Source organism: Epinephelus fuscoguttatus, linkage group LG14 (assembly GCF_011397635.1).
Source record: "Epinephelus fuscoguttatus linkage group LG14, E.fuscoguttatus.final_Chr_v1".
NCBI classification, from domain to species: Eukaryota; Metazoa; Chordata; class Actinopteri; order Perciformes; family Serranidae; genus Epinephelus; species Epinephelus fuscoguttatus.
The window spans coordinates 21,679,169-21,699,063 of record NC_064765.1 but is presented as its reverse complement, the minus strand read 5'-3'; the positions used below and the strand labels follow the sequence as shown (position 1 = coordinate 21,699,063).

The 19,895-nt window shown below is 41.6% G+C and overlaps 1 protein-coding gene across 1 annotated transcript; it reads left to right on the top strand.

The window, feature by feature from the left end:
- The first annotated feature begins 15,308 nt into the window (after positions 1–15,308).
- On the top strand, positions 15,309–18,065 carry LOC125901412 (homeobox protein SIX6). Its single transcript, XM_049597110.1, has 2 exons — positions 15,309–16,413; positions 17,548–18,065. The coding sequence occupies exons 1-2, from the start codon at positions 15,842–15,844 to the stop codon at positions 17,711–17,713; spliced, it is 738 nt and encodes a 245-aa protein (XP_049453067.1). The 5' UTR covers positions 15,309–15,841; the 3' UTR covers positions 17,714–18,065.
- The last annotated feature ends 1,830 nt before the right edge of the window (positions 18,066–19,895 follow it).

Genomic DNA, 19,895 nt, shown 5'->3' with positions numbered 1-19,895 from the left:
TTAACTGACGCCTTGAAATACATTAATCTGTTTTAATGACATGAAAATATTTTTTGTTTTTGAAAATACTGTATAACACATATACATTTACATCTAACGTTATGCGAATTTCGGTTAGAAAAGAGACAAACTGACAAACCAGTAACGTATGCTAATTCACCCTTAACAAGGCGAATTAAAGGCTAACAAAAATGTCATCATGAGCACTTAACTGTTTTTAAATTAAACTGACCTTCCTTTAGGAAAATTATACTTTTCATATTCTCACTATATTTTGTTTGATTTCATTTTAAAATCAGTGCAAGTGTGCTGAAATGCCTGTGTTTGTTTCTGTATGCATCCCAACAGGTTTTCTGAAGTGTGTAATACTCTGACGTGTAACTAAATAGGGTTCATGGACATCATACAGAGTGATCTAAATGTTTAAAAAAAGCTTACTAAAGCTTGTTGGTTGCATAAACCAGATTTAGCCCAAGTTTATTATTCTGACTAAGCAGTGAAATTTGGTAGATTTAAGTTAAATTCGGTTGGTCATGCCCTTTCGGTTATGTGTGCTGTATTTCAAGGTTGTAATGAAAACTTTCAGTTAATCGTCAATATAAAACACATACAGAGTTACTTTCAGGTTAGGATTCTACTAAAATCACTCAAAATGTTTAATAACTCCACACCCACACCTTAAAGATAATGAGTGATGAAATCATTAAATACTAAAACTACTATCAAGATATAAACCATATACAGGCATAATGCAAATTAATTTTATAATATTGACATTAATAAGAGCCATTTGGGAGGAGAGCTACGTTTCTAACTGTGAACAAAGTTAATTATACATTGTTATACAACTTCAATAGCACACTACTGACTGGCTGAAATATCCATCAGCACTGGCCACTGTTTTGTGTGTCCGTGTAGTGTCTCACTGTCTGCAAAGTGATTATTTTCCATTTGTTTGCTTTCATCCCAGTGAAATCGGCAGCTCCCTGATGAGGTCGTGGACTGTTGCACGGTACACTGTGACCTTGTCAAAAGCAATCACCGTGGTAACACACAGCTATAGTTTTCCTCTCATCCTAAGACATAATCTCTTTAATTGGTGTCAAAGTTGGGGTCCTTATGGTGAAAGTCCTGAAAATGCCCACGCAGGCAGACACGCTCACTTGTTGACACTTAAGGAAAAAAAAAACAAATGAAACAGGGTCTTGTCAAAGTGGTGCTGGAACTTGTTAATCTATAGTGGGAGGTGGGAGTGTTACCGCAGACCCTCTAGCCACTCCAGTCTGACAGGATCCTTCGACTTAAGTCAGTCCCATCTGACCTCTCAGACTATTCAACCCTTTCTCTTTACACCTGCCCTGCACCAATAACGCAGACCAAGCTAGAGTGACGGAAGATGTGCTTTTAATCTCACAGTTCATAACACCTTGAGGATGATTGATTTCAAGTAATTAGGAAATTATTTATTTGTAACTTTCAAATTTCTTGTTTAGTTTGACCATCAGTCCAAAACCCCAGGCTATTCAATAATATTGGTATAAAACAGTAAATCTTTACACTGGAGAAGCAGGTAACCAGAGCATGTGTAGCATATTTGCTGCTTGAAAAATTATGAAAATGAAAAATCGATCATCAAAGTCAGTGCAGATAAATTATCTGTCAGTTGACAAATTGACTATTTTACCAATCCTTTATAGTGACAGGACAATACATATGCTATGAGATGATTTGTGATTTATCTATCAGTATTTTGCTATCATGTTAGTTATCTTTTCAATATCTTTTGGATGAACAGAGGCATTGTGGGTAATGTTGCAAATTAGTAAGCAGGACTGCTTAAGCATGAACATAGTGATTTGTCAGGTATTTAATTCACTGGAATAGACAAAGGAGTTGATTATGTACAAACTAAAATGTATGCACTAGCAGTCCTATCTTCATGAACTGTTGAATCAACTGTATACTCATTTTGGACATACTGAGAGGTGTTTTTAATATTTAGCCTACCCTCACAGATTTAAATGCAGCAGGGAAAATATTTAAAATGCCTCTTAGTGAAACACAACCGCATCACAAACCCACACCTCCAAAATGACCATAAAATTAAATCAATGGCTCTCTGAAACATTTTCACGTTACAAAATTTATTCATTTAATGCAGGCCTGTTGTATTAGACTGCATAACTTTAAGCTTGTAAACTGGGTGTTTACTTGAAATTATAGAGGATTTTATCCACCCTTTTATTCATTCGTTTCATTAGTTTAAACACACACACACACACACACACACACACACATATATACATACATACATACATGTATATATGCAGGTGAATGTTAAGCACTGCTTGATGTGATCATGAAAACATGCTGGAGGATGCACTTGCATATGATTTCTATAAATGCTGTGAGAGTCATTAACATGAGCCAGGCTCACGAGTGGTTGACATTAAACCTTTAGATAAAGGTGGTGTTGTTTGTTTGTTTGGAAAGCCACAGATCGTCACCAAGGTCACACAAGCTGACCTTCTATCCAGGCCTCCTAGACAGAAACCTGGAGAATACACTTGTATATCAGTGAGCAGAGGTCAACCCGGTTCCTTCTCACCTGTGACTTCTCGGCACAGTCACGCTTTATCAAGGGAATTCTTGGGGATAACTGTGAAAATGGGACGCCGACTTAAACCAATTAAATCACTGAATAGGTGTCCATAGGGAGGGTGATGGGAAGCCTTGTGGCATTCAAAGACACCTCGACTTCTGACATAAATCATATGTAACGTGACAGAACTCACTGAAGAATAACGTGACATTGAAGGCACAAAATGTGGCATATAGTGCAACCTTCTCAACCAGTATTTAAAGCAATCGGTCCTCAGCTTGGAGCTGTTTGAATTTTCTCTTTTCCAAGCTTAGACATTCACCTGAATGCTCCTCACCTTTGCCTCAGGAGAGCAGTGAGGAGAAAAGGGGGAAAGCCAGCTGAATGTGGAAAACACACATTAATAAAACTGGAAATTGGGGGGGCTAAAAAGTGCAAATAATCACTGGATGTGAATGTGTCCATTGAAGCACTCTTTTGGGTGCCAGCCCGATGCTCCCACTAATGGTCTGTTTCACTGAAGTAGCACCAGGAATGCTAACCTTCTCAGAGCTTCACAACTCAGGGCAAGCATGGCAGCACTCCCATTTGTGTATGTGTGTGCATCTGTGTGTGCCTCGCTGTCATTATCCTTTCTCAAGGGAAAAAAAACCCTCATTGTAGCATCCCATCCTGTAATGAACAGGGTCTACATATTTATGTTTTTGCCAGAGAACACTTGAAACACAAGAGGGGTTAAAGTAAAGAGTGGGGAGGTCTTTGGACCATTTTCAATATTTCCCCCCTCTGTGCCCCATAGGGCAAGTGAGGGGTTGCGTTTTTACAATAATCAGGTGACCAGAGGAAAATAGTGTGGCCTTAACAAGCCCAAATTAAAAAAGAACATCATTTTCATTATGCAGTCAAACACAATTACAAGCAAATGTTTTCTCTGTGGAGCTGCCCCTGCTTTCAGGGTCTTTGTCCCTCGCTCCATAGTGTGTGCAGAGAAAGGCCCCGGTGGTCAATGGGCAGCTGAGTGGCGTGTTCAGCGGAGGCCCACATCCTTAGCCCCCAGCGCAGAATGCGTTTTGTTAGAAGAGCAGCCATACATTCTGAGCAGATTTGTTGAATTAGAGAGCGCAGCGGGAGACGGGGAAGCGGGGGGTAAGTGATGGGGAGGACTTGTTGCTAGGTGACTGACATACAACTGCAGCATGCCAGTTTTCAGAGCTTGGCACTCCTTGTCTGTTTTCCTTTTTATTTTGTTTTCTTCCTTATCACCCCCCCCCCCCCCCCCCCACCACCACCACCACCACCACCACCACCCTCCACCTCCACCTCCCCTCCCTGCTCCACCCTCCCATCAATTCACTTGTCTAGCTCTCCTCATTGCTGAAGTGTAGATAATAAAATGAAGAGAAAATAGACAAAACAGGGTGAATCATGGAGGATTCTGCAGTACACCTCTAGCACCTACTAAGAACCTAGTCATCAGCTTTTCAACTGCGTCGATACTTAAAAACCCTACTGCTGCTAAGTGTTGTGGGAAAAGAAAAATGCTTTTATGGGGAAAGTAAAGGTGAATTCCCTCTTTCTAATGCGCTAGTTAGTATAGAATCTGACATAAAGCATTAGCCTCATGGAGACACTTTGCGCTATCAGCAAAAAAAAAAAAAAAGAAGTATTTTCCTGGGGCTGGTAAGTGACACACAAGGACAGGCAGGATTTCTCTGAGCCCCCACCTACCTGCAGGCTTGGGAGATCTGCCATTTGAAATACTGATATTTTCAAATATGATGCGTGATGTAGTGGTCATTGTGTACATTTTGAAATTCTCACCTCTTTATTCCAATCAAAAGTAACTCAATAATCAGATCCAATTTGCAGGCTTATTTTGATTTTTCAAGACTCGTTGAATTCTACTGAGCAAATGCTTTCCTCAGCTCTCTCCTCATTCGATAAGTGTGTTGTCCATCTCCTGACTGCCTGACTTAGCAGTCTGACCACTTACCTTGTCAACCCTGTCACTGCATGTCAAGCATCTCAGCCCTGTGCAGCCCCACTGACCCTTTCAGAGGGCCATCTGCAGACAGAAGTTAAGAGTAAGGTGGAAATGGAGAAGATGAGTTTAAGTAGTCTAATTTTCATAAATATTTATGCACACATTTTAAAGATGGAGGATTGTTTTCCTGCTCTGTAGCAGACTAAATGATTTAAGATGAACAACAGCAGGTTTTACACGATTTACATGACAATGTGATGTTTAGTGTATGTTTGATTGTCATGTATAGTCATACGTGTGCAGCACCTCTTTCTCTGAGAGTGAATAAATTAAAAAGAAAGGACTGCGCCTGCTGGTGCTGCCGATTGTGGAGAGGCATTACCCGCACACTGCGTCTCTCCATTTGTCTGAAAATGTATTACACTTTCAGAATAAGACATTTTTCCCCCAGTCATCTTGGAACATCACGTATTCATTCCATGCCAGCGTAGGGTGTAGAGATTCAGGGTCAGTGGGATTTTTGATTTCCCCCTCGGTGTCGCATTTATTTGAAGCTCTGTCTGAAGGTCAAAACCAAATACACCCAAACGAAAAAGCCATTGTTGATCTGTTTCTCCACCTCGTGCCTCCCTATTCCTTTTCACCAAGAAAGCATCTTTCTTTCTTTGTGCTGCCGGGGCTTATGAGACTATCAGGGCACACCTGTGCCCTGAGGAAAATTCCCCTGCTCTCTCTAAAGCTGTATTATTCAGCACAAGGCCACAACAGTCAGTGTTTCTAAAAGCATTTGGAAGATTGTAAATGGTGATGCTAAAAACTGTCAGGAACCCACCGAGGTACAAAAAGAAGAAAGATACTGCATACAATAGCTTCCATTTATATGTGTGAGGCTGTCAAATTGTCTGGAACAAGATCCAGGCTTCACATTTGATAGTAAAATAACCCTGGATGTAGCTTTCATAAGCTTAAGAGACAGAGTCGCTTGTGTTTTCCCGAGAATATGTTATATGTTGTTTTTGATATAATAAGTTGTGAAGACACTGGGGTTGTACAAGTCAGTATACCAGTAATTTATAAAGATTTTACAAGATTTCAGTGACTTTTTGTGTCCGTTTTGGCTCATTTATTTAAAACAACCTGTTGATGTGTCTGTGTAAGTTTCATCAACCATGTCATGGTTAAATGCTCGATAATTAGACATCTTTGATTGCAGACATATGTAACATTAAGTGATTATAGTCACAGCCTAAATTTAATTTAATATAATGTACGATATTTATGAGCAAATAGCATTATTTTGTTGGCAATTAAATATGGATATGTAATTAAACCAACATTAAAATGAGTCATGAAATATTTGCTTAATAAAATATTTAATCAATTATATTTCTATACACCCGACATATCCGTTAATAAATAAATAACTGTAAATCAGTATAATTTTATGTCAGCCTTTTTTTATTCCCTTGACTTTCTATTTTTTTTCAATTAACAAGAATGAGCACATTTCCTTTGACTCCAACAATACTTTCTTGTGATTTCAGAGATTTTATATTCATTGAGAGGTTGTACAAGTGTGTGCTTGTGCGATCCATAAAGTAGTTTTAATTTGTAAGATATGCTTTGTATTTGGCTTTGGTCAATTTGCGCCTGTCTGCCTATTTGTGTGTGTGTGTGTGTGTGTGTGTGTGTGTGTGTGTGTGACAAAGCCAGAGCAACAGTAATTGATAATCTCAGCTCAAAGCCTATATGGACTGGTGTGTTTTAGCTGATGGATTAGCAGCCACATGTCTTTGGCCAGGCTCCATTTGACTTCTAAGCAAAGATAGCATTAACACTGTCTCAAGTTTTACTGGCTCAGCCTCTCTGCTGCTGTCAGTCGATGTGCTGCAGTGTGCCAAAACTGTTTGGCAGGATTTTAATGAAACTAGATGCTATCGCACAAAAAAAAACTTCACAGACTTTAACAGTTACTTTACTCATGCGCTGAGTTTTTTCGATACATGTATCTCCCTTTTATAGCTGATGTCAATATGGATTTTCTTGGAGCGACTGAAAGTGAAATGTTAATTGCACCAAACTCTACTTGTTTCAGTGACACAGTGCTTCCATATCACCATCGCCACAGCTGGCCTCGACACAGGCTCACAGCCAGAACTTTTATTGATCAAATGCTCTTCGTTTCTGTGATATTATTATTTTTGCCTCTTCAGAAAATCCACTGCTGATTTTTAGTCTTATAACTTGCTCATTTACATTGACCTGAATCCCCAGCATGTCTGTTAAGTGGGATGATTTAATCTTCCCTGGCAGGAGCACCCAGAGCACCCCTCTGCTTACCCTCCAAACATGCATTTTTAATCAGTATATTAAGATGTCACATAACAGTCTGAGCTCATCACCAGTGCCGCTGGCCATGGCAGATATGGATTCAGCTGTTTAGAGTAGTATTAGACCCCAGCTGTTGGCTATTAGAGAGTAATCCCTGAATGAGGATGTGTAAAATGTATTTTCCCTATAAGAGGACCATACCGACAGTGACTATCCAGGTGCAAATAAAATATCTTTTTTGTGTCTTTTTAAAAGGTATCGGATGTTACATTTACCGTGCGACAGAGAAGAGCAGGGACCAGTGAGGAAATCATTTGACTCATCTTCCCAAGGTCCCTGAAGTCTCCACAGGTCCTTGTCCTTGTAGCACAAGACTGCTGATGCCACGCAGTGCACTGAGAGGGTTGCGCCGCACGGATAAATATTTGAGTACGTGTGAGTGGCGAAAGCGAGATGACTCTCAGCCTGTCAGTTATGTTTGGAGTTGTGGCATCAAACAGGGACCTGCTCAGTGACACCGGGTAACTCAAGCAATGACATCAACACATACACATATACTTTCTTCCTGTGCACTCCATCAGCCTCCCTCAGCCCTCTCTGTGTATCTCACACACACACGCGCGCACACGCGCGCACAGATAGCCCTGTCAGCTAACTCCTGTCAGAGGCATCACCCTCTAGGTACAGTGGTGAGCTTGGTGCACACAGTGATCAGGCAGCTCGCCAGCTCTGCCTTCTCCTGCCTCTACCTAGACGACTCCCTTCATCCTAATGAGCTCTGTCAGAATGGCATTTGACATAAGCCATCAATAAAGCACAGCTGACAGACATTAAGAGTCCAGGAAATCCAGTATTTCCCTAGCTGCTGCCCCTTCTAGTGTGGAAACAACTCCCAAATTCTAAGTTTGTGCTCTATTTGTCATTAGAAGATGGATTATCGCGTTAAAATTTTGATCTGATGGATATCCTCGAGGTAATCCTCAATTCAGTTTGTCAAATATAGGATTTCACACAAACCTGTGAACAGTTTTCACCCTGATGCAGTTATTTATTGCAGATTTTTTAATAAGCAGCTTTAAATAGAACACTGTGTTTACACATAAGGATCATCATTTTTGTAAACTGCATTTAATGGATAAAAATGCACAAATTCCTTAATTAAAATGCAGCAACCTTACCCTATGAAAACATTTCTATTTTCAATAGACACAGAGTGTAATTGTGCTGCTTTGTACGCAGAGGCTCTTCTCTTCTCCCCGAGCGAGCCTTGCTGTAGCTCACAGATTGCTGCTCATCTGTGGTTGGCACTAATAAAACACTAAGTCCAGGAAACAATCCTGTTCTACAGAAACTCATCAACTTACAGGAGTCTTTTTGATTCTTGTAGTACAGCAGATGTAATGCAGTGATGAGTGTATCATTTGCTATGAAGTAATTCTGAGCTCAGGGTGAAGTCACTGCGCTACGAGGGGCTTAGTATGAATCATTCCCCTGAGCTAATAGACACAAGTTCAGACTTCTGATTTTTTTTTTTTCCCCCTTCAGTGTCAATTTGCCTGAAGGTGTACAGTATGTGTTGGGCATACGTACAAACAAATACATGAAATGAATATAGCTTCCCATTTATGTCCAGTACAAAAAAGGATTTGTAACAGCAGCTTCTTTTCTACTCACATGAAAGACATTAAATCACACACATCCTAAAGAGACTGTGTAAAGGTCACCGTTGAAAAAGCTGCGATGGTGCAGACAAAAGAGCAAAGTCTGTTGCTAGAAGAGACATTTATTGACAGTCCAGTGTGTGTGTGTGTGTGTGTGTGTGTGTATGTGTGTGTGTGTGTGTGTGTGTGTGGTGACTAGGAGGAGCAGAAGCTCTTAGACAATGTGAAGTGGAGGTGAGGCCCAGGCAACATGGCTGCGGCGTTGTGACCTGTGCCCTGACTCACGCATCATGTAGCTCCCTGGCGCCAGAGGACCTTCTGACCATGATGAGTTTTGACTCCTGTCACCTTTGGGTGTCGTCAAGATCCTCTGACATGGATTTTTTATTTTTTTCAGGAGAGGATGCTTTTCTGCAGCCTAAAATGCTCTACGGGTGTCTACTGTCCCCACCAGTGAAGAACAGAGAGGAGAGGAGACACTGAGGAGGCTTTCTAGACAGACTCAAGACACCAGGAAACAAAAAAAGAAGGTTTGCTGTTGTTACACAGGCAGAATAACTGAAAGAAACCTCCCGTTATGCTGACAGTAATAGTGTTACAAACTCACCCACAAACAATGCGCTATCATAATAGGTGAGAAGATTATGATCTCTGCGATGTTATGTGTTGCAGTCTGCTGTATTGTAAAGTGTTAGTGAATAAGATGGAAGAAGGGAGACGGAGATAGTGTGTGGGTGGCTGCAGAGTAAGGTCTAAAGACCAAGCATTCAATCAACCCACCTGTTTTGACAGTTTGTTGACATGTCAACACAGTACATTCACTGCTTTTTTTTTTTTCTTTTTTTTTTTACTTTATTACATTTCATCTCATACAGTACTCAGGTCTGACAGCTGGACAATAATGTTGGACATTAAAAAAACTATAGGTTTTGGACAGTTTGCATCCATTCACCATTGCACCAGAGAGTAGCAGCTCAATGGAGTGACTAAATGGAGAAGCATGCTGCTGGGTGCCAATTCCACATATGTTTTGTATGTGGAAAATCACTTACTGCTGTGTTCAATTTCAATCTCAAGCATGCTGTATACGACCGTGCGTAAACATAGAGGGATTTACCGCTCGTAATTACCAGCTTGGCATTTTAGCTCTAACAGCGAAATGCTGCCTCGTGCACACCATCACTTTGTTGTGCAAGTGCTATAGGTGATGCATGCATTTGTTCATTTGCAATTTCGGCTCTCTCGTGCTCTGCCTCTTACACAAATACTCACAAGCACAGGTAATATATAGCGTGGCGGTGTGCAACATGCACTCTGCCTAGTTTCATTTAGCCCCAGAAATTGACTGCATTCAAGAGTGGAATGGATGTAATAATTGCATGCACTCTATAACATGCTCCGTAAATGTGTTTTCAAAAAAGAAAAAGAAAAAAGGAGGGATGGGGGTCTGTTTCAAGGTAGTCCTAATGGCTCTCTTCCAAGTATTCGAGGTTCACTCTCACTGCATTGTTTGCGACAGCCCAATGGCTCTCTCACTTACATTTGTGACTTACAGCGAGGATGAAACATGGAAATTCTGGGAAACCTTCGATACAGGATCTCACTTTTATGCTGCGTGACAATAGCGGGATTCAATGAAGTTACATTTACACACCGCGGATGCTTGATAAAGCTCCGCGTAATGTGCAGGGGCAGGGCAGAGATCTACACAAGAGAAAATCTCTGTGACCAAAGTGTAATAGCACCCCTGCTTTTGTATGGCCTGACTGTCTGTGTGCTGCACTGTTCTGTTGGTAAAAATGACTCTATTCATGGCAGCAATGAGGACGGGCACAGTATAAATATTCAGTGCTACTGTCAATCACAGTTAAGAAATGGGCATTATGGTATTACATATTTACTGTGCTATTGTGAATTGGCTTAGTGGATATAAGGTCAAATATCACGTGCACTGATTATAATAACAGTGGCCTGGCTGTGCTGTGTAGTATATGCCCTGTGAAACAAAAGCTTGGGGGAGGAGTATGTGTGTCAGGGCAAGGCTGGCCATGTGTGTGTGTGCGCCCCCACACTGACTGCCGCAGTGTATTGGCTCTCCTCTATCCGTGTCAGCAGGGCTGTGTGACTGAAAGGCACTGGATTACGTACTCTGGGGGCCAATGGGTCAGCGGATAAGAAGTCTTCTCTGTTACCGCAAATCCACAGATTAAACGCAGTGTCGAGAGCCAGTGCTGCCCCGAGGGCAAATGGGTCTGAAAACACAACTCTCAGAGAGCTTTGGCGTATCCCTCCTGTCACTGTGTAGCCATGAGGCCACGTACGAGACTTCTCTTTAAGTCCCGCTGCATAAGCCTGGCCTTTTAAATACATCCAGGTCATCCAGGGGTTACGGGTCGTGCTGCTGACATGATATCTTAATTGGAAAGTTAATCCCGTGCTGGGACAGCTGACTCCAAGTTAAAACAGTCTGTCGTGCACAGGGAAGTCAACAAAACACTGAAGTCGAAGCAGGCGGTGAACATACACAGTAATGTTTGCAACCTCCATGTTTGCTTAGCAGAAGTGCCTTCCCGCCCCAGGCAACTAACAGCATACATTAGCATTGTGTGGCATTGTTTTACATCACTGCCCACCCTCTCCTGATGCAGTTAAAGTGCTTTAAACAGGCTCAGCCTACACAGACAGATCACAGGATATTTACAGAAACAGAGCATGTTAACACCAACATGATATTATTTGTTTCCGATTCAGATTGACATTCACCAGTGATGTTTACAGTGAGCAGTCTCATGTGCTCACATGCATGTTGACATACATCTCTGTGGGTGTATGCATATGAAGATGAGCAGTGATGGAGACAGAAAGGTACTCTGGATATGATAGTGGCAGGATGGCTGTTGGTGACAGGCTCTAGTAGCGTCTCCTCTGCTCCAGTGATCCTAGGGAATCTGGGTCATTTCCAGCCTGTTCATATGTAACTATTCCCCACTCCTTCCCTCCCTCTGCCCAGGGCAAGCTACGACCCAGCTACATGCTAATGATGACACAAAGTAAACGCTCTCGTCTCCTATCAGAAATTGGGAGGAAGCTGAGGGGCGCACCACACCTCTGTGCCGTATCAATCCTCTCTTCACCTTGTAGTCCTCTTTATGTCTCTGTTTGTCACTGAGCTTCAGAGAGAAACGTGCATCCAGCTTTTTGTCTCTAATCTACTCAAACTGTTAAATGCAGTGAAGGACCTGTATCAGTTGGCATAACATGCAGCCGCAGCAGCTGCTGGTTGTTTCAGAGTAGAGCTTTCAAATTCCTTAGTGTTACTGTTGTAATGTAGATTTGCCTATGTTTCTGTAATGATAATTGAGTGGTCTAATGCTTTTAATCTAATGTGGAAGACAATTACCGGTAATATTTTTGAGGCTTTACATTCATTTCTATACATGGAAACAGCAGTTGCCAAAACACTCTCCCTTACTTAAGATGCATTTATGGTGTTCTGGAGCTTTCAGTCATGTGATCTTCAACAACAGATGGAGTTTGGCTTTGGTTATGGAGTTGAAGATACACATTTTTCTAAACACTTTAAAGGAGCACCACCTAAGCTGAGAATTTCAATATGGCATTTCCATGGCTTCACAAAGCTGAATCAATATTTGTGAACATGAGTGACTCTCTCTCAAAGCCAGAAACCAGAGAAGTAAGTCTCAAATCTGTGCCATGAAGTATGAAGTCTGAAGCTGCTCCATAGACAATGAATGGGAGTCTGATTTTGTGGACCCACAGAGTGTTTTTTGTCCTTTTTATACATCCAAATGAGCTTAATTCTAATGTGGTGTTCTCTGTTCAGAAACAGAAAATGTCCCCATATACTCATAACATTTGCTTGGGTGCGCTCAGTGTCATCTATAATATCTTTCCCATTTATTTGTCTATGGAGTAGCTCCGGTCTTTATACTTGCTGACGTCACAAGTGTGAGTTTTGAGTTTAGTTTCTGGATTTGAAGACACTTATTTATGTTTACTTTTATATTGGGACGTAGGAATAACATAGGAATTTTGAAAATAGGTGTAGTTGCCCTTTAAAGACTTCTTGTGGTTGATGTTGCTTTAAAATGATTAAATATGGTCCCATCTAACCTCTGCAGATGGTAAAGACATAAATGCAATTCAGTGCAATCAACCTGCCAAAACAACTCCAATTTCTGTTTTGTTTTGACTCTGTCAGAAAAGTGTTGAATGAAATTTCTAGTCATTTTTCTGCTGGCTTGGATCCTGTTGTCAGGTGTTCCTGGAATTTTGTCCATCCTCTGTGCCTCACAGCTGTGATTCTGAATTTTTGTTCGCCTGATTTCCACACTCAGCCTCCAGGGATTTTAGTAGGAGGATGTACAACTCTGAAAATGAGAGAATCTTTATTAAAATAATACTTAAAAAAATAAATAGAGACAGTAGTTATTTAAAAATCAACAGGTCTGATATAGAAACACACAACTGCGTCAAAATCAGTTTTGTGTGACAGAGGGCTGGCTCCATCCATGAAATAAATAGACAAAAGAGAAGAAAAAAAAAACAGACGTGTTTGAATGAGATCCACTGTGTTGCGGTGCTGGATGTGCGGAGATATTGGTGTCAGGAGGCCTAGTATCTCCTGACACAGTGACACAGGCCTGGACTCGTTGGGATACAGTACACCACTGCGGCTTAGTCTATTTAAAATGGCATATAGTAATTATCATTTTATATGGGAGGTAAAATAAACGCCATTAAATACTGACATTGGATGGAGATGTGAGAGCAATTAAAAAACAGCGATAATAGTTGAATTAAATGGCCTATATGCGGGGTTTTCTATAGGATTAATATGTGCCGCGCCTGTTTACTGGCGCAGCGACACTAAAACACGAATTCACAATGAGGAAAAAAAAATCGTGCCCTTGTTTTTTTTATCTTGCATAAATGTTTAAACAGTGCCTATAACCCTAGACGTGTTGCTTACAGAGCACAGTCTACAATTGTTATTTCCAGCCCTCCGTTTAAGAGATCCAAAACTCGCCTATATTTTATTGATGCGCGCTTCCCTAGAAGAAAAAAAAATATTGCAGCCCTTGTAAATTTAGGTTGGGACGGGCAGCCTGCATGGATGAAATATTCACATGCAGCTGAATATTTCAGAGCAGCACCTTGTCAGTCGCCCTCGGAGTTTACTTCCACTGCTGCATCTGATGGAGGTCTTATCCTTTATTTACCAATATTTAGCGGGTGGTGTAATAAAATGGGTGAATGAATAGCGACACCGATTCGTCTTAATCTTCTCATTGCTCATCTGTCTGCTATGAAATTGCAATTTCATACAGATGATGCGGCCTGTTTGTTTGTTTGTTTGTTTGTTTGTTTGTCAACGCAGGTTTATTTATTTATTTTTGGTAAACATCATCAGAAAGAGGCATCATGCAAAATTCTTGATTATTAAGATTTTTTTATGATGCTGCAGCCTGCAGTTAACCAGCAAGAGAATGAACAGCTTCCTGTGCAGAAGGCATTTCATAACCCTGCATCGAGAGTCTATAATTCATGCAAAAAGAGCCCGAAGGGGATTCAGCTCGAGTGTGTGGTGTGCGCGTGCGTGCGCGTGCATGGGAGAGAGACAGAGAGGGAAGAGGGAGAGAGTGAGTGTGTGTGTGTGTGTGTGCAGGGGGGGAAGAGGGTGGGTGGGGTGGGTGGGGGGTCGGTGAAAATAATATCAGGCTTTTCCGTCAGAATGAACTTTCCTACTGTATCCAGCCATGAAATAATCTGACCCGACACTTCAAACCATCTGCGCTATCTATCCGCCCTCTTATTTACTAAATCAGCCTGTGCACAAAACGGAGTGTGTCTGATACTAAAGCCGAGTAGCCTGGCAGGGCCATGATAATCCTATATCACGTTTTGTATTCCCTGCTATGTTTTACAACCATGCCTCGCCATGTGTGTGTGTGCTGATGCTGTAAATAAAGGCAGATACTGTAGCTGAGCTGCAGCCTGCACGGGATCACCGTCACACAACTGCCAATATGACAGCAATTAATTAGCCTGTGTTTTCAAAAAGAGCATTTTATTCATGTCCCACATAAAAGAGCATGCGTCGTCATAACTTAGGGTCTGATATGATTTATTATGTTTTAATAAATTAGCACTTTTGAGAGGTTGGAAATGCAAGAAGCCTCGACAAAACGCTGGTCAAGGTTGCGCAACTGAGTTGGCTGATAATTCGCAGTCCTGTTGAAATAAAGCCCACATTGACCCTTTTTTAATGATTCCTACAATGCTGCGTCGATATAAACCTTAAGGGCATATATGGGAATTAAACATAACGACACAAATCTTATAAAATGAAGGCGTGCATTCAGAATGTGTAGCCACGTGAAATATAATAGAAATATAGATCAAACTGAAAGCCATCACTATATAAGGTAGATTTTAATAGGCCACACTTAACACAACTGTGCAAATATGATACTGTTGTCTTAATATTATCCGTGGATTTCAGGGCAGGGCAGCCTATCAGCGTGGACGTGTCTTTTTGCTGTGTTGAGCCGGTTTCAAGAGCTCTAAAGGGAGCCTGAGCCGAGCCCGTGTGGCTGCTGTGCCACTTGACTATATAGACTGAAGGGTGTTTCTGTAACACAAAGGCAGAGGGTGTTTGCAAAGCACGGCGGGGCAGCTAAACGTTTGAAGACGCGAAGCAAAAAGGTCAAAATGTTTATATTATTTTTGAAAAGGGAGGTGCTGAGATCTCCTTTCCGCCTGATTGGCCGAACTTGACAGTGATTGACGTGCATCCATGGCAACCGGGCAGCCAATCTGCCAAGTCCAATAGGAAATCATCGGAGGGGGCTTGACTGTCTTTTTCTCCCCCCTTAAAAAATACATCTCGGCTCCGGCTTTAATTCTTTCGTACTTCCAATCCCAGCCTACCTTGAAAAATACATCACGGCTCCGGCTTTAATTTCCTCGCACCTTCAGCCCTTTGCCTGCCAAGTTTGCCAAGCCCGAGGATGCGGTAGCCGGCCCCCACGCAGCATCGGTCCTCCTCCGCGGTGTTGTGTTGTGTGCGCGTTTTTCACGGCTGGTCAGCCGATTGGTTCGGTAACTTTGGGATTGCCTTGTTTTTTGGGTGCCTTGGACTGCCTTGGCGCACGGAGAGCAGAAACAGGAGGACCCGACGCGGAGGAGAGAGAGAGAGAGGAGAAAGGAGGGGGAGAGGGAAACACAGGAGAAGCCTCCATGTTTCAGCTGCCCATCTTGAATTTCAGCCCCCAGCAGGTCGCCGGGGTCTGCGAGACTCTGGAGGAGAGCGGGGACGTCGAGCGCCTCGGCCGCTTCCTCTGGTCGCTGCCCGTCGCGCCAGCGGCCTGCGAGGTCCTCAACAAGAACGAGTCGGTGCTGAGGGCCCGGGCCGTCGTCGCCTTCCACACCGGCAATTTCCGTGAACTCTACCACATCCTGGAGAACCACAAGTTCACCAAAGAGTCGCACACGAAGCTGCAGGCGCTGTGGCTCGAAGCGCACTACCAGGAGGCGGAGAAGCTGCGGGGACGCCCGCTGGGGCCGGTGGACAAATACAGGGTGCGGAAGAAGTTCCCCCTACCCAGAACCATATGGGATGGAGAGCAGAAAACCCACTGCTTCAAGGAGAGAACCCGGCACTTGTTACGAGAATGGTATTTGCAGGATCCCTACCCGAATCCCAGTAAAAAGAGGGAGCTTGCACAGGCTACAGGACTTACACCCACACAAGTAGGAAACTGGTTCAAAAATCGCAGACAAAGAGACAGAGCAGCGGCTGCGAAGAACAGGTGAGCTGCATGCATCTCTTGGTTCCTCATGATCGTAGCTTCAACAAATTATTTGGACACATTTTTGAAAAGGAAAAAACACAAGCATCCTTACTCAGTTTAATAAAGCAGAACAGGCCTAACACACGCTGCTTAGATACATTCACTTCTGACATAATTTCTCTTGATAATAGATAAAAAAAATCAATCTGTGATCCTAAAATCAGGGCCTTTTCCTTTTGTAATAAAGGTTGCTCACACTCTTTGTAATGAAATTATAATTAAAGGGTGTTAAAATGCAGAAAATAGCCCACCAGTACTGCCTGATAATAATATTTAAAAAAGAAAGAAAAAAAAACCTTACCTGTAATTATATATTGAGATAACAAATCTGTAGCTTCATAATTTTACTTTTAATTGTAATAAATAACATTAACACAACCTAACATGAATAAACCACTGTCACATGTGCTTATGTGACTGTCAGTGCACCCCATTAGGTCAGTGCATTATCTAATCTAATATCTAAAATATAATTTCATAGATAATATGATGTAATTTCTAATTACAATCAGTTGAAAGGGCTATTACAGTGTGGGTCGAGGTCACACTGCTGTATTGGTCAGGTTTAATACAGCTAAAACAGCCCATAATTTTCCCATTAACAGAAAGTGGTATAATCTATAGCCAACATTAATTAGTGAGAGCTTGTGAAAAAGCACATTTGTAATTATCCTGTTGGTTTAAGATATTATTTTTTTAAAAAATCGATCTTGCTGTGGCTCTTTTGCACAATAAATTATAGGATATCACTGCTGTTTGTTTTTGTGAGGAATATTTTTAACTATGGATCCCAGGAAAAAGCCAGTTTTGCGTTTTGATTTTATATTGTGTGTTTTTAAAGGGTAAGAATGATAGAATTATTTAATTTACTGCTGGCTGTTTCAGGATTTTTTAAACACTGAAAATAATAGAGCATAAATATATATATAAAATAATCCAGCTCTTAAAATAGAAGCTGCACATACCTAATTTTCTTAGGCATTAGAAAAATAAATATCCGAAAAACAAGTCTGATTATTCTGTAAATAAAGTCTCTGCACAGTGGTGGATGTTTGTGTCACGTTGCTCCGTCTCTCTGTGTCCTCTGCCCAGGCTCCAGCAGCAGGTCCTGTCCGGCGGCTCGGTCCGCTCCCTGGCAGACGAGGACGGCACCGTGGACCGCCTGGGGAACTCGTCCAGTCCGGAGGCCAGTCTGTCCAGCAAAGCAGCCGCCTCGGCCATCTCCATCACCTCCAGCGACAGTGAATGTGACATCTGACGGGCAGATCCACGGTGTTGATGAGTTAAAGAGGGATACGAGTGAAAGACAATCCAATAAAACAAGTCATAGTGCCTGCGTTGAGTTAAACACACACACACATACACACACACATGAACTGATATTTGACGGGTGCCAAAACAAGAGGGGATCTGTGATCTGCGGCGGACTGCCCGTCCTTTTCCTTTTAGGCCTACATTTTTTTTGTTTGCGTTTTACCCACGTGCGGATAACTGAACTTAATACGGAAGACACATATTTGACGGACTAATAAACCAACGCCCCGAGATGAAAAGTAAAAAAAGAAGAAAACAATTACAACAAAAAAAGAAGGGATGAAGGCATCCGAACGCCTAACCTGCTGTTCTCTGTGGGTATTTCATGTTGAAAAAGAACTGTGATATTTTTACTTTACTTTCAAAGTTTTATAAATAATGTTTATTTGCCTATTTAAAAAACGATCTGCTCTGTCTCTTCGAATTTCATATTCATTTGCTTGGTGTTTTTAATACTTACCTTGTACACAGGTGAACCTGTTGAGCATGCGCGCTTTAGTGAAAATGTGTTTCAGTAAAAGAAAAAAAAACAGTAAAGATAACTTAATAAAATAATTGTTGATCAAGAGAGTATAAAGTTTACTCTTATTTTTTTAAATGCTGTGTGGGGTGATGAGATTGTAAAAAACATATTCTTATATAAAATCCTCTTTTCGTGATGATAACGCCACTGTGCTGTATTCCCTGACACGTTTCACAGAGGCCTAATTGGCCAACATGCTTTGCGTCGTGTAATGCAGGGTGACAGCGAGAGGTCACAGAGAGGCCGACTCACTAACCCGGATGATCTGCGAGAGAGATCATAGAGATCAAAACACAGCAGATTGTGCAAACGGGCCTTATTCTGCCCGTGGAGAGGGACACACACAATATAGGGACTCCTTCAGAAATCTCTGCAAGTGTCCATTTTCCCAAGACAGGCTTTAATTTAGGAAATAGGCCGTGCATGGTGCAGATGCATCCATGGAATTAACACAAAATGACGGATTAATTATGGCTGAATTTGTGGAGCATTAATGCACACATATATAATCTGAAAATGACAAATTATCTTAGGAGAAAGTGTCTTATTTGTGTTGCTCAGTTTTGTGGTTTTAGTTGACTGCAGGCTCAATTTAAATCCAGCAGTGTCCCTCCTTTAATTAAATGTCCCCACTATTTTCACTTCCTCTCTGTGGAAGGCTGTCTTAAAATAATATATATTATTTTGTTGCATCCTTCCGAACTGAAATCTTCTGTAATAAAAGCTGTAACCAATTGATGGATCATTTGATCTACAGAAAACTAATTGGCAACTATTCTGATAATGATTAATTCATTTTATTTGTGTCATTTTTAAAGCAAAAATAGCAAATATTTGCAGGTTTTAGCTTCTTAAATGCGAGAAATTGCTGTTTTATTTGTCATTTATGATGGTTAATAATGTATTATGTAGGAAATGAATAATAGTGTTTGGGTTTTGGAGTGTTGGTTGGTAAAAAGAAGCAATTTGGAGACGTTAATTTGAGCTCTGGGACATTTTGATGAGCATTTTCCACATTTTAATGACAATAATCTTAATAGTTGCAGCCCCACAATAGTCTCTTCCGTTTAAAACAATGCCTTTAAAATGAATCTACCTGCACAGCATGTTATTATTTATTTACTGGACTGTAAATAGACTTTAAACCAGAACAAATGACCTACAGTGAAGCCTCAATGTGGTGATGCACAGAATAAGAGCGAAGCAACGTTAGGCTTTTCCAACTGATGGGGCAGACACCTGGTTCCGTCCAATTTGCAATTAATTAGGCTACAGTAACTTCTGCAACAGACAAAAGCCTTTCAGCTTCAACAACACAGAAGCTAAATGTGTATGGAGAGAGAGGAAACAAGTGAAGGGAAATAAATGGGGTTGAGGAGGGAGGGGGGAGAGGTTCTCCTTTTTATATTTTTTTGCTGCTCCTCTTTCAAACCACGGGGACAAAATGGCTGAATATTTCCGTTTCTATTGAGAATACGGACGACCGGGGGACTGGATGAAAAAGTCTTTCTCGCAGTCAATAAGGTTGTCAAACTGGTCAGCGGTAATCAGTGCTAATGATGGGTCTGGGGTCCCTGCTCGGACAAAAGGGGCCCCGCCGCTG

What these genes read in the sequence shown, in the direction of transcription:
- LOC125901412 (XM_049597110.1), top strand. Translation starts at nt 15,842, where the DNA reads ATGTTTCAGCTGCCCATCTTGAATTTCAGCCCCCAGCAGGTCGCCGGG. An exon ending in GCAGCGGCTGCGAAGAACAG is followed by an intron (nt 16,414 to 17,547) that starts GTGAGCTGCATG and finishes TCCTCTGCCCAG; the next exon opens with GCTCCAGCAGCAGGTCCTGT.